This window comes from Rhea pennata, chromosome 19, assembly GCF_028389875.1.
Source record: "Rhea pennata isolate bPtePen1 chromosome 19, bPtePen1.pri, whole genome shotgun sequence".
NCBI lineage: Eukaryota > Metazoa > Chordata > Aves > Rheiformes > Rheidae > Rhea > Rhea pennata.
In genome coordinates, this window is record NC_084681.1 from 5,389,612 (window position 1) to 5,410,556 (window position 20,945).

Sequence of the window (20,945 nt, forward strand, 5' to 3'; positions counted from 1 at the left end):
GGGTGAGTCCTTTCATTTTCTAACTTCTGTGCAACAGAATTCAGAATACACAGTGACTTAAAACTTGCATAGTAAGATTTTTGTGCAAGGTATCTAGAAAAGGTCACATGATGCACAAGTAATTTACACAAGAGCAGTATTTACCAGTCATGAATAAAGCTCTAAAATGCTTTATGAACAAGTCTTTTGCATCCAAGACTGAACAAAACCACCATTTTTTTTCTGGTTATAAACAGATTTATGCAAGAAGCTACCACATGCAAGCCCAACGACCTTTTGTTCCCTTGTAATACAAGATAGATGTAGCAGTTCATACTTAAATTGAATGAAATATTGTTGCATATTTATGTCACTGTGAAAGCCAATGGAGACCCAAACTTAACAGAAGATTTGATATTGCATTCAGTTCACATCATTGGTTAGTTGCTTGGGAAAAAGAGAAATCTGCTTTCAGTAGCTTCTGTTCAGTCAACGTGACCTTTAATTTGAAAAGTTGAGTACAGCAAAAGAAACTGCCTGGGCAACAGCTTTTAATAAGAATACATGAGCAAATGCCACATATTATATATTGTTAGTGTGATCTATCTAGGAAATCCTGTTTTTCAGCAAGATTGACAATGGAGCGATTTAGCCTCTTCAGAGCGCTCAGCATTTCAGCGTACTGCAAACAGACATGTACCCTGTCTTGGACAAATTTCCAGAAGAATGACAAAGGTGCAATCATGAGTGTATGAATACAAAATACTTTCACTCCTTCTAATGTAAGGTTGCTTTTATTAAACACCGAACAGATTTATGGAATAGTTGGAGGAAACAAGCAAACCCCCTCATACCTCTAGATGATCATCTCTGCGCACAAGCCCAGCTTGCTATCTACACATTTCTTGTAAACCTTTCAACTCTTGAGGTTAAGGCAAATTTATATTACAGAAATCCATTAGTTTGCATCATTGTTCCAGGAAGATGCTTCCTCAACTAGTTCACTTTTCCAGTTCTGTTATTTCAGGCTGAGAATAGTTGTTTTGCTTTTCTGTCTTCTTTTGGAACAATCTACCTCGTTCCTCCTTTGCTCCAGGACATAACTTGTATCCATTCTATTGTTCCAAAGTTGCTTTGGTATTCCTTTGAAGGCTCATGGCATTTGAACTCCCAAGTACCTAATGCACTACTAAAAGTGGTTTCTGAATTATCAAAAAAAAAAAAATAGTTTTTGAAAACACTACCAAAAATGAAAGGGTATCTGTAATTTCAAATTTGATATAATCAATTAAAACACCATCACACACTTGGTATGGCAGAATTGTAGTTTGTTTTAGGTATATATACAAGTAAAAATGTGGATCCAGCTGCAATGAGTGCATGGGTGTGAAAATTAAGAAAAATTACGGTTCAGATTTCTCTCTAACTGTTTGTGTTCTTTATCTACTGGAAAAAAATCGTTTAACAGCTAAATTTAAAGTGGATTGAGAGTAGTCTTAACATGACAATATTCAATTCAGTAACAGTCTCCAAAGCTAAGATATTTGGAAAATGGATGAACTTCAGGCAGCCACATCTTACTTAATCCTACTAAGTAGGAATCCTACTTAATTCTCATGAATCCATGTTATTCTTCCAAAAGACTTTAAAAATGAAGCAGCACATGATGTCAGCCTGTCATATTTGTGTCTTGCCCAGCATGGCCAGCCTTAAACATGAGAGACGGAACAAAAGCACTGCAAAAGCACTGCAAAAGCACTATGGATAGAATAATAATTTAATTTAAACAAGTATTTACACAGCATATAAAGGCAATCATTTCGACCATTTATTTTTTAAGAAGATACAGCTATCCAGTTACGAGAAGCAGCAGGATTAGATTTAGCAAAGATGCAGAATGTTTTAAATCCCTGAGACTGAGGCCTTCTCACCCTTGATGCACTCAATTCTCCACCCAAAGGTGCTACAAATTTTATTTCCTGCTCAGCTGTACTTTTGGTAGATTATCAGCCAAGAAATACAGTTCCAAACTTTACATCAGCATGATATTTAAAAGTGTAAGGAACCCCAAGTTTCACATCAAGTTCATTCACAAGCGAGTGAAACAAAGTCTAAATTAATTGAAGGCATCCAGCTTAGAAGCACTTCTGATTCAAAGTTGGTATCTAAGCTGCCTTATAAGTAAGGTTACTTGGTCTGAAGATATAACTTGTTTTCATTAAATCAGACATGGAAAATAACTCTCACAGAGGCATTGTGATGCCAATGAAAGGCCTTAGGCACATATCCTCTTATATATAGACTTACAGCCATCACTAGGAAGGTTAGTAATACAGAGTTGCAGTTCCCACTGCAGACTTCAAGTTATTTACCTATGTGTTCTCTATCTATTTGCAATTGCTTAGATTTTTGGCAGGCAGATAATTTAAGAATGACCAGTTCAGGTAACAAACATGTTTCCATGCAGACAATGCAAGTTCCATTACTTAATTTCAGTAGGAAGCCACACAAGGCAGAGGCAGGCATAATACATGCACAGAATTCTCAGGACAGGTTGAGACTTTTTTTTTCCTAGCAATGTCATTGGCACCTCCTCTCTGAGGATGATGTAGTATTGTATGAACCGAATTCCTCTAGCTGACCTACATACAATCGGCATAAAATATGGGGTCAAGACAGAAACCAAGTAGTTCGAAAAGGAGGCAGCTGACTTTAGTACTACCTTGTTGATAGCTAGCTCTTCAATTCAAGATGGAAACAGAAGCCTAATAAAATTCAAGGCATAAGGCAACTAAAATAAAACTATCTCCAGTGTTAGAGGTAGGTTTTATCCAGTGTGTTGTATGACAGCCATTCCTGTAAGTGCATAATTCTAGAAATCAAACCATTCAGATCAACTTGATGTGGCCTATGTGCTCTTGGAATAATTATGGCAAGCTCTTTGCATGTCCTTCAAGAAAGTAGGCACACCACTCTGCAAAAAGAAAAGTAGAAGTCATTCTTCTATGATGTAATTAAGAGAGATTATAAATAAGACCAGTATCCTTATTATTTAATACAAGGCTTTCATACAAACACAAGACAATTCTAAGATCTGGTACAAAGCACTAGGCTGTTAATGCTTCATGGGCAGACTGCATCATTAAAGTTTGCAAATGTTAAGACTATTAGCTTAAGCTCTGGAAGATAGATTTGCTCATTTTGTTGCACAAATTTACCTGCATATTTGACTAATCAAAGAAATTTAATAAAAATCAATAGAAAAAAATAAGACAACTAGTATGAGGAGACGAGCAAGTCTTAAAAATGGGTCTGCATAAGAACTAGAAGGGTCAGTGCCTCCGTTTCAAAACATAATTCAACTCAGCATGCAGAAGGCATGTTTCGATGCAGTGAGTAGACTGTTAGGGACAGATCAGCCAGAGATAATTGTGCTGTCAATCCTTACTTACCTTGGCAGCCCAGTTGACCAGCCACGATGGAATCATGCCACCAGGATTATCAAAATAGTACATATAGACTAGATATGAGAGAGAAGAGTTACCAGAAACAGTTTTCCAGCTATAATTTCAGTACAAGCTCTAACGCTGTATGACAGAAGCTGTCAGTGTGCATGACTGAAGCACCAGGTATAACAGTTGTGCTTGAATTCTATACAAGAAGTCAACTTGTATTAAAGTCAGATGTCAAATAAGTGTAGCCATTCCCAATTAACTCTTGGGGAGCTGAAAGAGTCGTAATTCTAATGTAGCCTATTCCAAACCATTTCACATAACCAGTTTTGTAAAATAAGGTTGTCTTTAAAGGACTCAGTCAGGAGTCACTCTCTCAACAATCCCTTTCATCTGTAAATCTGTCAAACTCATTACTTAAATCATTTCTGAATTAAGCAGTTTCCAGTTACTATAAAACTACCCAACTGTTTGGCAGGAAAACAAATACCCGGGGGGAGATGGAGGAGATGAAATGATCAGTAGCTTATCCTCAGTTATCTAACCAAACTTAAGAATCATTTCCTTACAACAGTAAAACACTGCACTGAATTTTTCAGCAAGTTTCATTCATTTCTAAATACTTCCAGTGTTCTGTATATCACTTTACAGTAACTGTATGTTGCTCAGACTTTTCAATCTCCATCTTCGTGTATTTTGCTAATAAATACATTCCTTGCCTATGTGACTTCTGATCATACTTTCTTGACACCTTACCTTTAGATCCAGTCTTGCCATCACTTTCAATTGCGAGACTTTGTTTATAGCTTGTAACTCTGATAATACCAGGCTTTTCTGGGCACTGAGGAACACACACACTTCGAGCTAACACAACCCAGATCTTCCGCCCATCAACATCCATCACTCGACATTCACGAATATAGACATACTGTAGTCCAAGTTCAGGAGGCATGTCAAAACAGCGTGTCAGTTTGACATACTGTGCAATGACAAGTGAATCACATTACAAATCCCAGCCCCTTCAAGTGATTTCTTGTGATTCCACAGACTTCAGCCCTGCACTGTATTAATTCTACTTCGCAAGGTTTTAAGTTGCCTGTGAGGAGGAACACCCACACTCTCCATCATGCTGTTCATATTCATGTAACATGAGGACTGCAAGATCTTAAATTAAATACAGCAGAGCAGTAGTCAGTACATTGTCAAGGTTCCTGAATGGCTAGATTACAAACTGCAAGGAAAACAGAAGGTTTGAAAGGATACATCCCTGTTTGAGAGAGGAAAAGGGTACTTCACTTCCCAATAGATTATTTTTTCACCATCATGAGTTTGCTCATACAGTTCTACAGTTAAGAAAGGAAGACCGTTAGATGTATTTAATTCCCACTGCAACAAACACACAAGACATGAGGAGGCATTCAGCATATTCCTGACAAACACCTTGTGCATGTAACCCTTATACCTAAATTGATATGCAGGTACTGGCTGTGGCAGTAGAACACGTTAAGAACTTTCTAAGCAGGATTATTGAGGAACCAGATGCACAAATATAGCAGGCTTTTGGTTTTCTGCTGCTACTGATTTCATTGATGGGAGAAAAAAAAATCCAGGAGGATGCAGAGTCAGATTCCCTTTCAGATTGTTAGTCTTTCAAAGCCTTTCCACCCTGAAGTGTTTTCCTTGTCTCTGCATATTCCATATAATTCTAAACTACCAGCAGAGTATGCTTTTTCACAGCCATGTCATTATCCTTGTAAAGGATTCGGAGTTAAGATGAAATTAGAACAAGTACTGCATCCTAGAACTTGAAGAGCTCTTGCATGAGGCATTAACAAAGTCTGGAAAAGCTATAAGGAAGTTCCAGTAGTGTATACAGGTAATAGTGGACACTAGGTTCTAACAGTTTACCAGCCTCCATTACACCATCTTTACTTTGCCTAGAAAACCAATTGAAAGGCAGATGAATTGCAGGAGGGAAAGGGGGAAATGTAAGAGTCTCTAAAATGTGACAGTGACTCATTCAGTCAGAGAGGAATAGCATGACAGAAAGGAGAAAATTTAGTTTAAATCAAACCACATAACTGAGTTTGTGATATTCAACTGTCTATTCTCAGGCCACTCAGCTGTCTTCTCTTCTGGCAATAACTGGCATCATCAGGGTACTGGAACTTACAAGATCCAGTGCAAGTTCCTGCCTGCACAGAAAGTGGGCATTATATGGGTGCGGTTACACTGAAGGATGTGAGCCAGACCAGACTGTTCACGTTAGCGTTTGGACCATTCTTTTCCTACATTCGATCACAGGCTTCTGTCTGAGGTACTACATAGCCTTCACAGTTTAAAGCAGCCTGCCACATCAGAGAAGTAGCTTTTAAAGGAAGGCTAGAGCAGACAGAAAATTTAATTGTTAAGGCAAGAAGAGTGCCACAGATGGGAGGTGCTTTCCCCATGTAATGTGTTTCCAGCTAGGCTTCTGTTACTATGCCCTGCAAGTCAGCTGTCACCCCTGAAAACAACCTGTCCTCTTCTCCAGACTGAGGCAATACCAGACGCACAATACTTCCAGTGTTGTTGTAATAAGCTAAATCATTATGGTTTCCACCAGAGGTCACTGGAGTATTGATTTTCTACCTTTTAATTATAGCTTTACTTTCATTTCTAACTGATCCCTTTTTCACATGAATTAATTTTTGCAAATACAGAAAAACTACACAGTTGGCAGCCACATCATACCCACTTGTATTCCCTTCAGTCTGTGGACAGAAATCTTTGATCAAAGCAGAAAATAATGTTTTAATACAAAACTAGAGTTTATTTATCATTACTACAGTATATCACAAAACTGTTTTATTTGTAATAAACACATCAGCATCTGTTGTTTTAGCAAATCAGTTATTATCATGAAGTTGTTGAGAAGTGCGGTCTCAATCAGACTGTGGTGCAGTCAGAAGCAGCAAGATTTTTATATTGCTCAGGCTTGACTATGTTTTTTTACCATGCCACAGGACCCCATGGTGCTTTCAGCACTACTTTACAGTTTAGTTAGAGCTTCCCTGCTGAATTGGGACCTGTAGCCAGACCCCTAGGCCTCAGGATGTCTAAATTACAGTTGAGAGGTACTGCTCATACAGATATCCATAAACATGCTTTGAAATTAGCCAGGGTACTAAATGCAATGCAACAGTAGCAGACTGATGCTGAAATTTCTGGGGGCCTCAGTCAAACCCTTGGCAGTAACAGATCAAAGCACCAGCCTATAAAGAAAGACCAATCACAAAAGTATTGTCCGTTCTTGCCTCCAGTTAGGCCTTTATAAAGTGCTTTGCTCAACAGAACTGGAACAAAGCAGCGATTAGTTCCCCTTAGTGCAGTAACAGCAACCTTTCTAAATAAAAAGGCAGTTACTGCTACTCTGGTCGTGTTTTTAGTTTGATGACAGCCAGCAAGACAGCAGAGAGCTTCTTTTTGGACGGCCATTATTGTATAAATGATAAAAAGGAATATGAACAATAAAGAGCATGAATGTTCTGAATAGAAGTTACTTCTGTTTTTCCCCTAAATAGACAGAGTGAGGAGAGGAAGAAGCAAGCATAAAAAGGCTGGCTATCACTACTGCATCATCTATACAGTTCTACAGAATGAGTGCATTTATATCATTTTTTAAGCTAAAAGGAAAGCCTTATGTGTATGCATTTAAAGAGTTAATTTCCATGAAAACTGATTTTACATACCAGCACAAGTATTTTAATTTACAGATGAATACATCATGGTCATATAAAGGATATAAAGGCCAGTTCTGCAACCCCTTAGTTTAAGGGTGTAGCTTCCCCCTACTATTTTGTTTCTTTTCTCTAAAAAGGCATTACAAAAAATAGAAAGTGTTTAAGAAGTGAAGGAGTCAGTTCTCTTAAGTGCATTTAAATCAAATTTAAGGCTACCAAAGTGACCTAAGCTAACATGACATTTCAGACATACACTATAATATTTGTGTATTTGGAGTCCAGCTCGATTTGTTTCATCTATAGGAGAGAGGCTTTTTCTACAAGAAAGCTGTTTCCCGTTATGACAAATGGCACCTTTTGCTAATGAGGTCACAGCTTCTGAAGGTTAACCAAGTGGTGATACGAGCCAAAGAGGTGGTTTTCTGTACAAAGACATTACTAATTGAGTCATTTACAATAGAGCTGTCCCAGACTTAGTAAATACAGCATTTAACAAGACTTTTATTTTGTAATACTGTTCTCTGCTCACCAAGACACTTGGACATGTGTCTCGGTTTTATAGGCCTGAACCACTTCTAAGCACAGGCTTAAAATAGGAGGTCGCTTCCATCTTTAAAATGGATGAATCAGGATAGAGATAAGCATCAGCTGAATACTTGTCTTGTCACTGGTGACTTAACATTTAAAACGTTTTAAACATCACGTGGATATCCAGGTCCAGCTGCTTGTTTTAAAGGCAATATTAAATTGCCTTCAATTGCCTAAATTGTCTAAATACTGAATTAGTTATTCAGTTCTCTGTAAGAGCCCTAACTCAGCAATCATTCCCTGGATTCATGCATTTCTAATTTTAAAAGGTGACAAGAACAACCAACCGTTTCAAACACGTTCAGAAAAAGATACTCCGTCCTACATGAAACTGGTGCAGACCATTTCAAGTTTTAAACTTCTGCTGCAATATGCAAAGATACACACAAGGTGGTATCTCTGTTTCTCCCCAGAACATCTAATAATCTTTAGTTTAGGAATCACAAGAATGACCGTTGTTAGAGGCTGCAAGGTACTCCAGTAACAAGTGAAGCCAATTGGATGCTTTAACCAATATGGAAAGAAGGTACATAGTAGCTAGACATTAGCTGTTCTATGTCAGTGTTAACTTGTATACTTGCAGAGTGCAACATTATCTCAAAGAACACTCAGGTCTGGCTCAAAGTCCTTCAGACAAAGCAGCTTTAAAATACCTCTGAAGAAAAGTGTTAGTGGGAAGAGTCAGTGTGGACATTAAGGTTGCTTTTAAACTGCCTAGCTCAGCTTACCTTTAACGTACTGATCCCATTGTTTTCTAAAATCTAAATCCATATAGACATCTGCACACAGGTCTGGTGGACAGTCAGCAAGACCACCAAAGATTTTGTATTCATAAAGTCCTGATTGCTGTGGAAACAGAATTGGGAAAGGAAAAGTCACACAGGAAAGGGAAGTATTCTGCAGCAGAAAGAACAGCTTCCTTCAGCTGTTAGGTGGGGCATGTACTACAAATACAGTCAAGAGCCGTGAAAGTAAGTGTTCAAAAACAAAGCAAGATTCAGTCTATAACTGCTCAACTTTTTCATGTATTCATGAAATTTTAAATGTAGACAGGCTGACCTGCCCAGCACAAGAGCTGTTCCTTCCTTACACCAGCTACCCTTTTACTTCATAGGTAATTCCAAAGGGAGCATGTTTCTTCCCCTGCACCCAGTCTCTCTTCATCCTCACTGGTCAGTGTGCAGTAAATCTTGCTCACACTGAACCTCACCAGAAGATGCACTTTAATAGGTATGGCAGAGACTCAAAGGCCTGTATGAAGGCCTGAGAATTTCAACCGTATCCAAGAAGTTACCAAGTACTGCATGATCCAGAATAGTAGATCTTGCTCTAAATTATTCTTGCTTCACACTGTAGCATGTGAAAGTTCTACAGTTTTCACACTTCTGTAGTAAGCGAGCTACATACATTTGCCTTGAGTTTTACCTATTTTCTTTCTGTAAACTGTCTGTACTGAGAGGGCGGGGTGCAGGATATCTCCTGTGTTAATGCTTTTAATGTTTCTCTCAACATATGGAAACTCCATTTGTGCCTACGGAGCAATGTTTGCACTATTGTTAGTACCAGTCCAGAACTAAATTAAAACAATGAGAGTATTTTGAGGATACAGTGTGGGAGTGAAATTCAAGCATTCCCAAGGAAAGGGAGGGAAGGATTATACAACTGTGTTAATGGTTGATCTGATCTGATCTGCTGTATGTAAACACACATTTACTGTAGGCAGGTCAACAGTAAATCATATTTCTCCCTATCCTTCTAGTAATTTAGAAAAATCTTACTGCCCTGTGTCCTGTGGCTGCTCTTCTATGGAGCAACTGAAATAATTTTCTATTCTTTTCCTGAACTTTGATTCTGAACTGCCTTGTGAGAGGTAACAAATCAAGCCCACCCAAAACTTTAATTCTCCAGTCAATATTCAAAGATAGCTATTCTTTACTACACCCACTGTTTCTTTGCGTTCTTTAGCTCCTCTTCATCTGTTTGGCAGAAGAAAGCCATACAGTAATTAGCTCTCATTTAAACCATGACAGCTTGCATCAAAGATTCAGTGTAGCATTGTGCTTTGTACCTTAGTGAAAACAGACTATAGTTTCACACTTCCAACAGAGTATAGCTTTAGGAACCCAAACTAGCACATTAGCTTGTTTGTTCCTAAAGCTTTTACATACCACCCAGTAGGCAGCCAGAAGTGCCTGTAATACTTTTTGATCTAGGATTATCAAGAGATAGGCTTACAGTTTAGGTCTTTGAAAATGCAATAGATGGAACCTCCAAAGGTTAAAATAGACCTGGTAGTGATATAATTTACTGCCACAAAATTCAGAAGCAGATAAATACAGAGTGCAGTTAAGTCCTGCAATACCTAATCTGATTTAGCATAACAGATTCTACCTCACATTCAGAGTTAGGCTTTCCAATTGGTGCACAATACCTGTCCAGTCATTCTTACATCTGCACGTAGAATCTCTGCACAAGAGGCAAGAGAATGTAAATGTTTTTCAGGCAGCTCCGTAGCCCATCCATGATGGAAGCATCAGAAGGAGCAGCCTGAGTCACTTTCAGTCTGGCCAGTTTCAATATACAGGACAGCAGTAAAGCCATAGCAACACAGGCTGCTTCAGTGCAAGTCTCATGGACTCCTGGTTCCATCTGTTAGGCTAAATCCAGCCCCTGATTTTCCTAAGTTAATTAGCTGATGTTTACTATAAGCTTAATTAACACAGTGCATTTACAGTTCTCTTACAAGCTCCAGACCTAAAGTTTCATTTAACTTACTCCATAAGCAAAGCTCCCAGTAACCACTATTTCAACATACTTAATTCCTGTTTAGATACTAGATAAACACCACAAGCTAGCCTTTGCTGTATGCACTGACTCATAAATTGTCCTGTTACTACCTTTTGCCATTTCCATTCAGTAAGTAGTGATCTTTTTAAACACAGGGAAAAAATACCAGAAATGTAAAAATACGACAATTTTAAGGTAGTAAATCACACTTCCCATACCTAGGTTTACATTTCATACAGATCTGGATGACGTATTTGTTTGCCTTTGCCTTTGCTGTTCTTTTTCCTCTGAAAATGAACATCCCAAGAAACTGGGCAACTAAGCCATCAGCCCTAAGTAGCAGTTGTGTTTCCTGAGCTGGCGTTTAATGCCACTGTATCCCTTGCCATTTTAAGTGAAACCTGCAGTTCAGATAAGCATGCTAAGTCAGATACATAAAGAAAGAACTTCTTACTCTGATGAGACCTTCCCAAGAACCAGTTTGTCAGAAAAATGGGCCCTCGCAGGACTTCCCAGAAAGAGGGGGGGTCTTTTTGACAGAAGCGAAGAATATGTTCAGGCATTACAAACCAGTAAGTGAAACTATTTCTACAGTACAAAGTAGCAGAACTAGCCATATGGATAGCACCTAGGGCTTAATCTCCCCTCCTCATCAGCTAATGAGAGCCCAACAACACAAGATGCCATCATCTGCCATTTCTCTAGCTCTTTCACATGCAAGAAAAATCAAGATGAGCTGTCAGACCTTGTAAAGCACTGCAGCTTTCACTGTAACCATATCCAAGTTTGGGAAAGATGGCAAAGTGAGGCCTGACAGATGATTACAACTTCAGTATCTCTGAACAAATTACTTTAAAAATCAGTCTCTCTGCTCCAACTGAGTATGGACGTTGATTTAATCTCTACAGCTTTCAGATTTACACAGTAGTGAAGCAGCTGAGAAGTGTTGGCAAACCTGGGGGGGGAAATTACCTAGCGTTCTCTCTACTGGAAGTGCAGTTTAGCTACATTGCATTTAGTACAGCTGAAATGGCAAATAGCAACGACTTGCCCAACTTCATAAGGAATAAGCTTATATACGCTTTGTAAGCAAGAATCAGAAAACTAGAGAAATAGGATGGATTCAAAACCCGTTACGAAACTGGAAGCGTGCTCCGGCTTCGGAAGCTTCGCTGTGTTCACGGGCCTACTGGGGCAGCTTCGGCGCGCCTCAAGTCCAAACTTCTCATCCTCTGAAACAGCAAGTCCTCACAGGAGAGGGAATTTTATCACAACGCTTCCTGAGCTCCCCCCGATTTGAGGGGGGGCGCTCTGGAGGAGGCGGAAGCTGGGGAAGCGGGCCCTGCGCGGCGGGGAAGATGCTCTGGACGCAGGGCGGGCCGAGGAGCGCGGCCCCTGCGGCCCCGGCCCCCTCCGAGGCGGCTCCGGCCCCGCCGCCGCCGCCTGCCCCCTGCGCCGTGAACGGCGTCACCGCGAAAGCCGCTTCCCGGGCGCCCGCGGAAACGGCGCGGCGGGCGGGGGGCGCCGCCGGCGAGGGGCGCCGCCGCCCGGGGCCCGCCGCCCGGGGCCGCCCCGCCGCGGCCCGCCCACCTCGTGGCGCCGCCGGTAGATCCGCACGCCCATGCTCTCCACCAGCAGCTGCCAGGCGCCGCCGGCCGCCGGCGCCGCCTCGTCCAGCTCCGCGCACGCGGCCCGGAACTGCGCCTCCGAGAAGCCCCGCGGCGGCGGCGGCGGCTCCCCCATGCTCGGCGCCGCGGGATGGCGGCGAGCGGGCCGGGCCGCGCCGGGCCCGCCCCCGCCAGCGGCCGCCGCCGCCGCCCCTCCCGCGCCAATGGCTGCCGCCATGACGGGCCGCGGCCGCCGCGCTGCCGCCGCCGCCGCGGCGCCTCCTCCCGGGCTGGCGGCCCCTGCGCGGGGCCGCCCCGAGCGCCCTGAGCCGCCCTGTAACCCCGGGGGACCGGCAGGGCCTCGCCCGCGAGGGCGCTTAGCGCTCCCCAAGGCCCCGGGCGACCGCGGGCCGAGGCGGCCCTGGCCCTGGCCTGGCCCTGGCCTCCTCCTCGGCAACAGCGCCCGCAGCGCCAGCCCGCTGCGGCCTTACTCTCCCCGCTCCCGTGAGGTTTTCCGGCTGAGCGCGGGAACGCTCCGAGCTGCGGGGCTGTAGCAACCCGGCGGACGGATGAAGCGCCCGCCTGGCAGCGCCGCGGCCCGGAGCGGCCGGCAGCCCGGAGCGGCCGGCGCTGACCTCCGCGCAAGCCCGCCGCGGCTCTGCTGTTCCTCGCGGCCCTGCCAAGCTGCTGGCTTCTGCGGCAAGGGGCTGCCTGATGGCAGCTGCCCCTTCCAGCTCCAGCCCATCGGCTTGGAGGTTGAGCATCGGGATTTGTGGCTGACTCCGTTTTGGACGCACAGGCTGAGTGTAACCCCCACACAGCCAATTTGCAAGAGTTTCAGAAAACTTCAGGAGAGAGGCCTGTGGCAGAAGGCAGTATGGTGTCTCACCACCACCGCCCCCAGCATGTAATTTTGATGCCACAGCTTGACTTGTAGCTTCTTTCTCTATCTGCTCATACATTACCTTCTCTCATCTCCTGAAACAGATACGCAAACATTCCAGCTCTCTGGTTTTATTTTTATAGTATGGTTGCATGTATTATGACCTTTTATTATTAATGTTTATACAATATATATAAAATATTTTCAGTTGTTTGTGTTCTTTGTGAATTACAAAGGAGTGCTTTCAGTTAGCTCAGCTGGTTCTCCAAAACACAACAATACATTTCTTACAATACATTTCTTACCGCTGAAGCCTTGCAACTAAATTCTTGGCTGAGCTAGGTTGACTTCAGAGCTGCACCACTTACCCAGCAGAGGATCTTGTCTTTAAAACAAGAGTATGAGGCAATGATCTGCAAGTGAGGCTGATGTAGTTTATCTTTCAGAAATGTTTCTTTAAATACTAGATTTACTTTTGCAGCAATTTTATCGGATTTATATCCCATTCATGCTCTCAGATAGGATTTATGTGAGACTGAAAGATCTTGTGGCACTTGTTTGTACAGAGATGACTTTCGTCAAGTATGAAAAATGAGGAGTTGTGAGTGAGAAGCCGATGTCGAACAGGCAGCAAGAGCGCATGCCTGTAAACAAGCCTGGTGGATCACCCCGTCTCTTAAGGAGCCTTGTCTGTGCAAAAAGACTGAATTGCCACTGCTCAACATTGCCAGATGTTTTAGAGATGTTTTCCGTTAGATGGTCTACATGGCATCAGAGTTGTAATTTGGCTGCAGCTGGCTGGCCACTCCTTCCTCCCCTCAGCACTCCCATGGAAAAAGAGAGATTTATCTCACAAGGCTACTCTAGGGACCAAAGCCCTGAAAAGAGGCATTACTATGTGACCTTCTTTTTTCTTGGTAAATAAGGAGTGGTGATTACTGAGAAAGCACAAACAGTTCTGAAAGGAGGCTTTATTTTCTATTTTCATGTATGTTTATGCAAGTTACTATTTATCACTTGCATGGCCATGTCAGCTGAGGGAAGAAGCTAGCCTGTGAGCGCAAACCCTTTAATCACCCACACTGCCTGGATAGCTTGGCTGTGGTCTGAGGTGACTTCGGACACAGCAGGGACTCACTTTTCCTAGAGCTCTGCCCCACCAGACGATGGGAACTGCCTCAGTTCTGGGAACATGAAAGCCCATCTCGAGCACGGCTACCAGGGACAGCTTAGTTACAGCACACTCCAGTCCCAAACATGCTTCAGGGATCTGAGTACTAACTCGGTGAAAATAGCGTCCCTCAGAAGGACACTATTCCAGGACGATGAAGAGCATTTCAAAAGTGCCCACATGACTTGAGCCCACATACCTCTTGGGTATCTAACTCCTGCCTCAGTTTACCAACCCAGACTATCGATAGGGTTAATGCAGCTAAAATGTCTGCCTGGTTTTTACAATGGAAATATTCTCTAATAATTCCACCCCTAGCACCTACTGGCATGAACAGTGAATGAGCAATTGAATTCTGTTGTGTGGAATCAAATTAGTGAGCTGGAGAACTCCTCTGTCACAAAATCATATGGAACCAGAAACAAAACCAGTAGTGAATACTACCTTGATGTTTTCAGGCTCCAGATGAATTTCACTATTTGTTTTGGATATGAGTAGCCATGTGAGAGAGCGCTACCAGCTCTATGGTGTTTTCCTGCATCTGTCTCAGTGTGGCACTGGTATACTTTTGAAAAATTCTTGAAGATGAAATAAAGATGTGGAGTTTTGATGGATTCAACTACTGTGCAGATATTTATGTACTATTGTCATTCCATTTTATTCAGTGTATCCCCAAAACTTTGAAGAAGTGCTGAATAGTCCTGACACACCAATTATGCAGTATGTACATTCACATTTCTGTTATACAAAGCCAGACCAATTAGTGTTCTACTACTGTTGTTTGATTGACTGCATTATGTAAAAGCCTTCTTACAAATTGTTTCATGACTTTTGCAGCCTGCATGAAGCAAGTTCTTCATTCAGAAAGCTGAAAAGTAGCAACATTATCTCCCATCACAGACATTAATGTCCAAGACAATATTTAACTGTTGTCCTCTCCTATGTGAGTCGGAGGGTCTAATCCCAAACTGTGTTGGTATCTGTTTCTGTATTCAATGTGTAGTTCCTACAGAGCTCCACTCAAACAGAAGAGGCCTCAGAGAATCACTGAAGTTCTGCTGCCTTCTAATACCAAATATTTTTATCTTAGGTAAAGAGTTTTAATATGCTGAACTCCCAATATCAGGACCCCTCTCTTTCATTTTGGTAATGCTTACTTGTGACTTACACTTTTTGGCCTCAGCTTTTCAGGAAAGTAATGCACTTCCTATGCAAAGAAACTGGAGGTTGTGAGGTGTGACCTGTTCATCTGGCCTAAAGACAACAGGAGTAACTTTAGAAACTTCACTGAAGGAAAGAAGAGATTGCAGGTGTTACCCGCATGACCTAAAATGACTCATTCAATATATAAACAAGGCTGTTTAGATTTTGATTTGATCTGGCAAATACTTGCCACTCCCATTCTCTCTGCTCTCCTAAGCTGTTTATACCAGATACAGAAATACTTCTAAACATTTCCTATAGCATGTACTGTGATTCTGCAAATAATATGTATATATTATTTTTTAGTGGGAATATTGAGGATTGGTCTTTCTGCAGTAATTCTTTCTGTTCTAAGATACTTCTCAGTGGATCAGACATTTGCCTTGCTGATGATTTACACAGATATCATCTATTATGTAGGAGAAAATTCTTTTTTTGAACTATATCTTACATAGATCTTGTGTATAAGTTTAGTCCTCATGGAATGTAGTGGAGAAAGACAAAGAAAGGACTCACTGGTCAGAGTTAAAGCCAAAAGACTTAAAATAAAAAATAAAAAACCTAGAAATCAGAAATAAAGCATTTTTGTAACAGTGATGATAAGCAACTTTTGGAACAAACTAGCAAAATTAATTCTCTGTCTCTTGATTGGATCATTTTCTGAAAAGTATAGTTCAAGTCAGCAGAAATTTCTGGTTGTAAAAAATATGTCTTGGATTGTATGTAAAATTGAATACTTTGTGTTATGCAGGATATCACCAAGATAACCTAAAGACATCTTCTGGCTGCAAAACCTATATATCTGTGCATCAATAGCAATTGATGCTGCTCTGATACACCACCGAAGTGCTCTTACTTAAAATACAGGATTACTACAGCAAACCTCTGATTGCGCCTGTGAAACAGTTCAACCATTTAGACTTTGACAATAGTCAAATGCTTCAGAGGAAAAGCTGAGAATATTGTTATGGGTAATTTTGTAATCTCTGTGTATGGAACTCCTTCCGTACTCTGGTTGATTAATGACTGAAGTAAATATCATAAAGTATGTGTGTCTTACATCTGCTTTTTGTAAAGGCAGTGATCTGCAGTTTTATTATTCATTCTGTGAGTTGTATAAAGATCAGAATTCCCCCCACCCCATCCCAGGCTGTATGATTTCATGAGCAAATCAGATCCTTGCTCTGGGGAATTCACAGGCTCAACTTCTGGTTCCTGCAAGCCCTTGTGCACAGCTAACTATTCCCACAGGCAATAGATACTTTTGATTTCTTAATGAATTATTAAAATCCTGAGCTAGTGAATTCAAAACCAGAATTCAAAAACTGATAGAATTTAAAGCAACTTCACTCAGTATTTTCTACCTCAGGTCTAAACTTCTGCATTAAACTATAGTCATGACTTAGGGCTAACAGCGCATATTTCGGTAACAAGTAACAGCTATTGCTGCATCTACTGCCTGGAGAGTACAACTGTGGGCTCATAGCAGTAGGTACCATGAGCTGGGAGGAGACCAAGGGAAGGGCAGCTGCAGCTTTCTTTGAACCATGTCCAGACTTAATCTTTGCCTAAAGCCAACTCGCACTAAGCAAAGCATCTAAGCGTGTGCTTGTCTTCAAACTTTGTTTAAGCACTTTTGCTAAACCAGATTTTGTTCTATCACTTAACACTGATGTAGCACTTTTAAAGATGAAGAGTCCCTGTAGAGGCTAAATCATAGGCTGTGTTTCCCTCTGTCAGCAAGATGGTTATACTTCATCCTCTTCTGGGCTTGCTTTCCATCCTGAGCACAAAGGGCTTCAGATAGTTTACATGGAGCTTAATGGAAGAAGCATGTTGCCAAACTGTGAGATAGTGCGGATTACATTTTGTGTCTGAAGGAAGAAGTGGGCCCCAAGAGTGTAAACTGTTTGATATATTGAAAGAGAATGCTTGTCTCTGCGGGTTTGGGGCAGCCCTGTTGCATATACTGTTGTGCATATATTTATTCTTACTGAATTGGGGTGGGGGATTTAATAAACTTGCTGGCAGAAAGCTCTTAAACTACATAAGATAGAGAAGATGACAAGCAGAGGTTTCCCCATGCCCTTTCCTTTCCCTTCTTGCTGATTTTCCCAAGCTGTTTAGAGTCTACAGAGAAACTTTTTATAAACAAAGGAATTCAACCAAAGGCTGTGTAGGTTAGCTGAAAGCTCATAATGTTCTTTCTACTGATGGAGAGTCAATTTTTGCTGTCTGAAATGCTCCGTATTCATTAGATTGACCATCTGGAGAGAGAATAGTGTGTGCTTTTCATGCCATTTCCACTGGCAGAGCAGGGAGTAAGATAAAAACATAATGACTAAGATCTCTGGATGTATTCTGCTAGGTGACTTTGGGCAACTTTTCAGTTATTGATCTGCATTTCATTTCAAGTGATGGGGTACTCCATGTAGGTGGAAGAATAAGAAAAGCCCTCTACAGAACCATAGGAAGAGATCGCATCTACCCTGACCTAATTGTCAACTGAATCTACTAGATCCTACTGTGACATCTCTTAATGAATCACCAAAGCACAGTGACGGTGAAATTACATTGTCTTGTGTTTGATTTTAGGCTTCCTCCTAGCTGAGCCAGAAAGTGGTCACGTCTGTTAAAGATTCAGAGATTCTGTAACCTACATCTGCAAGTTCAGGATTTGGCTTCTGGAGGTGTGAGTACATCCCCCAGTTTATTAAAGGCACATGTCTGCACAAGGAATGCAGCTCTTCAAATGTGAACTTCATGTAATTACAAAAGCAGTAGGAGGTAAGAATAACTGGTTTCTGTTCCAGATGCCCTGTCTTCTTCAGCACTACAGGAAAATTATGGGTAAGTCAAATAGGGCAATAACAAAGCTCTAATGCATGTAGGATACCAGATGTTGACCAGAGTACTGGTAGGATCTAATGGAGTTTAAAGAAAATGCCTCATATTCCTATTCGCCAAAAGGTATCTATCATTATAAGCGTATCTGTTTCATAAGCCTGATTACACACAGAGTGGGTGGTTTACATAGCTGTGAACCAATGTGGCTGAACTCTTGTGGGCTGTAAGCTCTTCTAATGAGAGAGGAGCTGCAGCATTTCATGTGAACTGGAGGTTTGGTTCCCTGGTTTAACTGGCTTTGTTAAGAACCCCTTTCCCCGTCACAAAACACGTAACTACATGCCATGATAAGGACAATTTACATCATATTAAACATGCTGAAAGATTGCTTTCTAAAAGTTCCACCAGATGCAATCAGCTAGCATTTCGTGTCCATATGTGGGCTTAGGGATGAAATAAAGAAAAAGTCGGTGGAGTGTTAGGGAAAAGGCAAGAAGAACTAATTGAACAGAGAGCCCACAATGGTTGTGTTTTGCCAGATTAGTGAGTCACTGTTTGCTGTGCTGTTAAGGCCCAGGAGACTTAGAAACTCAAATGAAGCCATAAAGTATTGCAAGTGTGTTTTAGCAGACAGAGCAACAGCATTGCTCAATTTTGGAGTAAAACTTCTCTCTCAATAGACTGCAAGAGCTCCAGACTCGCACGCTGCCTTGCTTATTGTCCCAGCAGCAGGGGCTGCACCTCCTCCAAAGCAGCTGTGTTAAGGCCACAGGGAGGAGATTTTGTGATTCAGGGCAGGTCCTGAATGGGAACTATGTAGCGTTTAAGCATGGCAGTCCAAAATTGTGAACCTGTAACCCCTTACGCAGCTGTCGTTCAGTCCTGAAGTTGCCTCAGCTGTTTGCACTGAATTTCTACAGGTGCCAAACATGCTGCTTGGGGTATGTTTGCTACTTCTTTCCCTATATCCTTGGAGAGTCATGCTCAGGACACAGCAGGACTGTAAAAGGCTGAAGTGGTCATTCCTTTTTTAAAAGAGCGGAGAGGAGGTGCCCAGTTTGCCTGAGCCCCTTACGTGCGCGAGAACAAAACCCCACACTTCTCAGGAGAGTGCATTGATCTGTGAGCAGTGGGGGAACGTGTCATCTTCACTGCTTCCTACTGCAGCTTTTCTGCTTCACGGAAAGGAATTACGATGGCGCCAGGTCTGAGAGCATGGCTTTCTAGCCTAATGTTAAGGCATTTATTTGTGCAGAGACTTATGAATTCTAAGCCCAGCTTCAAGGCCTGTTTATGTGTATTTCAGATTAGTTCCTCAAAAATCAGTCTTGGGAGTTACTTTAGTGTAATATTTTCAGTAATAAACTTGGCATGAAAAAGTAGGAACGTACTGATGAAACTTGATGGTGTAAGCAGGGGAGGGAATGACCAAATGTTACGCTGGAAGGACTAGATAGGAATTAATTGTAATAGGAAAGGGATGAAATTTAGAGCTAACAAGAATTTCTGATAGAAGGTGATAAAGTGGAATTGATACAGGAAAAAGATTTAGTAACCTATCATAGAATATTTATGAATTGTTAGTATTTCTGGTAGAAATAGGAAGATATTTCTACCTCTATGCCAGATACTGGTAACGCCACATCTGGAAAACTGATGGCCATAACAAAGACAGAGATAGAATCTGATTTCCTCCTCAGAACGCATTAGAAGGTTAATTCCCAAGAAAAAGACCTATTTAAGCCAATACTTGCTCATCAATGTCTATGAATAAATTTAGCTAGTAACAAGATAAAGGTTCCTAGACATCAGAAGGAGAAGGCTCAAAAGCTTCCAACAGGGGAAACAGGAAACCTGGTAGGTTTGAGATGAGACTGGATAAATTTAAAGCTGTTACGTGGCATGGCTGCCTCTATAAGGAAGGATTTAGACTTAATGGCCCAAGAGATCCCTTCTGATGCCAGTTCCCCTCAGGTCCAGTTTTCATGTCATTTTTGCTGAAACACTTGTTTGTTTGGAGGGAACACTAGCAAAGGCGGGGGGGGGGGGGGGGAATGCCAGTTTCTTGTATAAAGCTGTGGCGCTCTTCCAGAACCCCCTTGCTGGTTTGGTTGGAGAGATGAACCCTTGGCAGGATCTCCATCACTGTGAAGATGTTAATAATACGCAGAGAGTGAAATCCTGGCCCCAGCAAAGCTGGTGGAGGTTTTGCTACTAATTTCTGTGGGGCCAGGATTTCACTCTGAAAAAGGAGTCAAAAGTACATGCATGCTTTCAGAGACAGAGTGGCTGATTAAACACATCTGGTGCACTGTTCTTGTATCAATCATTGATAAAATAGTGCCTTTTAAATACAGACTTTGGGTAAACTTAAGCACAGAATTCAAATGTGGCCTTTCCTCAGCCTTAAAGACAAAATCTCTTTGCTTTTGTGTCTGAAAAGAGGAAAGAAAATCATAGTGAAAAAGAAAGAAGAAATGCATACCCGCTCTCACCACTCCAAACGCCTGCAAGTATTGGATGTCCTGCTTAAATGGGTGAGTAAAGCATAGAAAGTGCCTTTTAAATAATTTTAAGTGATGCGTAAAACTTTACTCTGTAAGAGCTCACATGCAGAACTGCGTTCCTCGTTGAAGTCCTGCGCATTAAGCACGGAGTGGGAGTTTTGGGGAGGGCAGCGCTGCCGCTCGGCGCCCACGCGCGTGG

General features: G+C 41.9%; 1 protein-coding gene across 2 annotated transcripts; it reads right to left on the reverse strand.

The window, feature by feature from the left end:
• Window positions 1-754: 754 nt before the first annotated feature.
• On the reverse strand, window positions 755-12,232 carry PCTP (phosphatidylcholine transfer protein). 2 transcript variants are annotated; one of them, XM_062591771.1, is made up of 6 exons: window positions 12,119-12,232; window positions 8,470-8,587; window positions 4,695-4,774; window positions 4,188-4,359; window positions 3,432-3,499; window positions 755-1,181 (listed from the first exon to the last, which is right to left on the reverse strand). In XM_062591771.1, the coding sequence occupies exons 1-6, from the start codon at window positions 12,149-12,151 to the stop codon at window positions 1,158-1,160; spliced, it is 495 nt and encodes a 164-aa protein (XP_062447755.1). In that variant the 5' UTR covers window positions 12,152-12,232; the 3' UTR covers window positions 755-1,157. The 2 variants fall into 2 exon arrangements, with proteins under 2 accessions (XP_062447755.1, XP_062447756.1); XM_062591772.1 differs by lacking the exons at window positions 755-1,181; window positions 12,119-12,232 and adding exons at window positions 1,739-2,953; window positions 11,671-11,907.
• Window positions 12,233-20,945: the final 8,713 nt, after the last annotated feature.

Bases quoted from the DNA above. Each gene is read 5' to 3' on its own strand.
- PCTP (XM_062591771.1), bottom strand. From the start codon at position 12,151: ATGGGCGTGCGGATCTACCGGCGGCGCCACGAG. The intron at 8,588-12,118 runs GTGGGCGGGCCG...CTGTTTCCACAG, and splicing joins TCTACCGGCGGCGCCACGAG to CAATCAGGACTTTATGAATA. The intron at 4,775-8,469 runs GTAAGCTGAGCT...TCTTAACTGTAG, and splicing joins ATGGGATCAGTACGTTAAAG to AACTGTATGAGCAAACTCAT.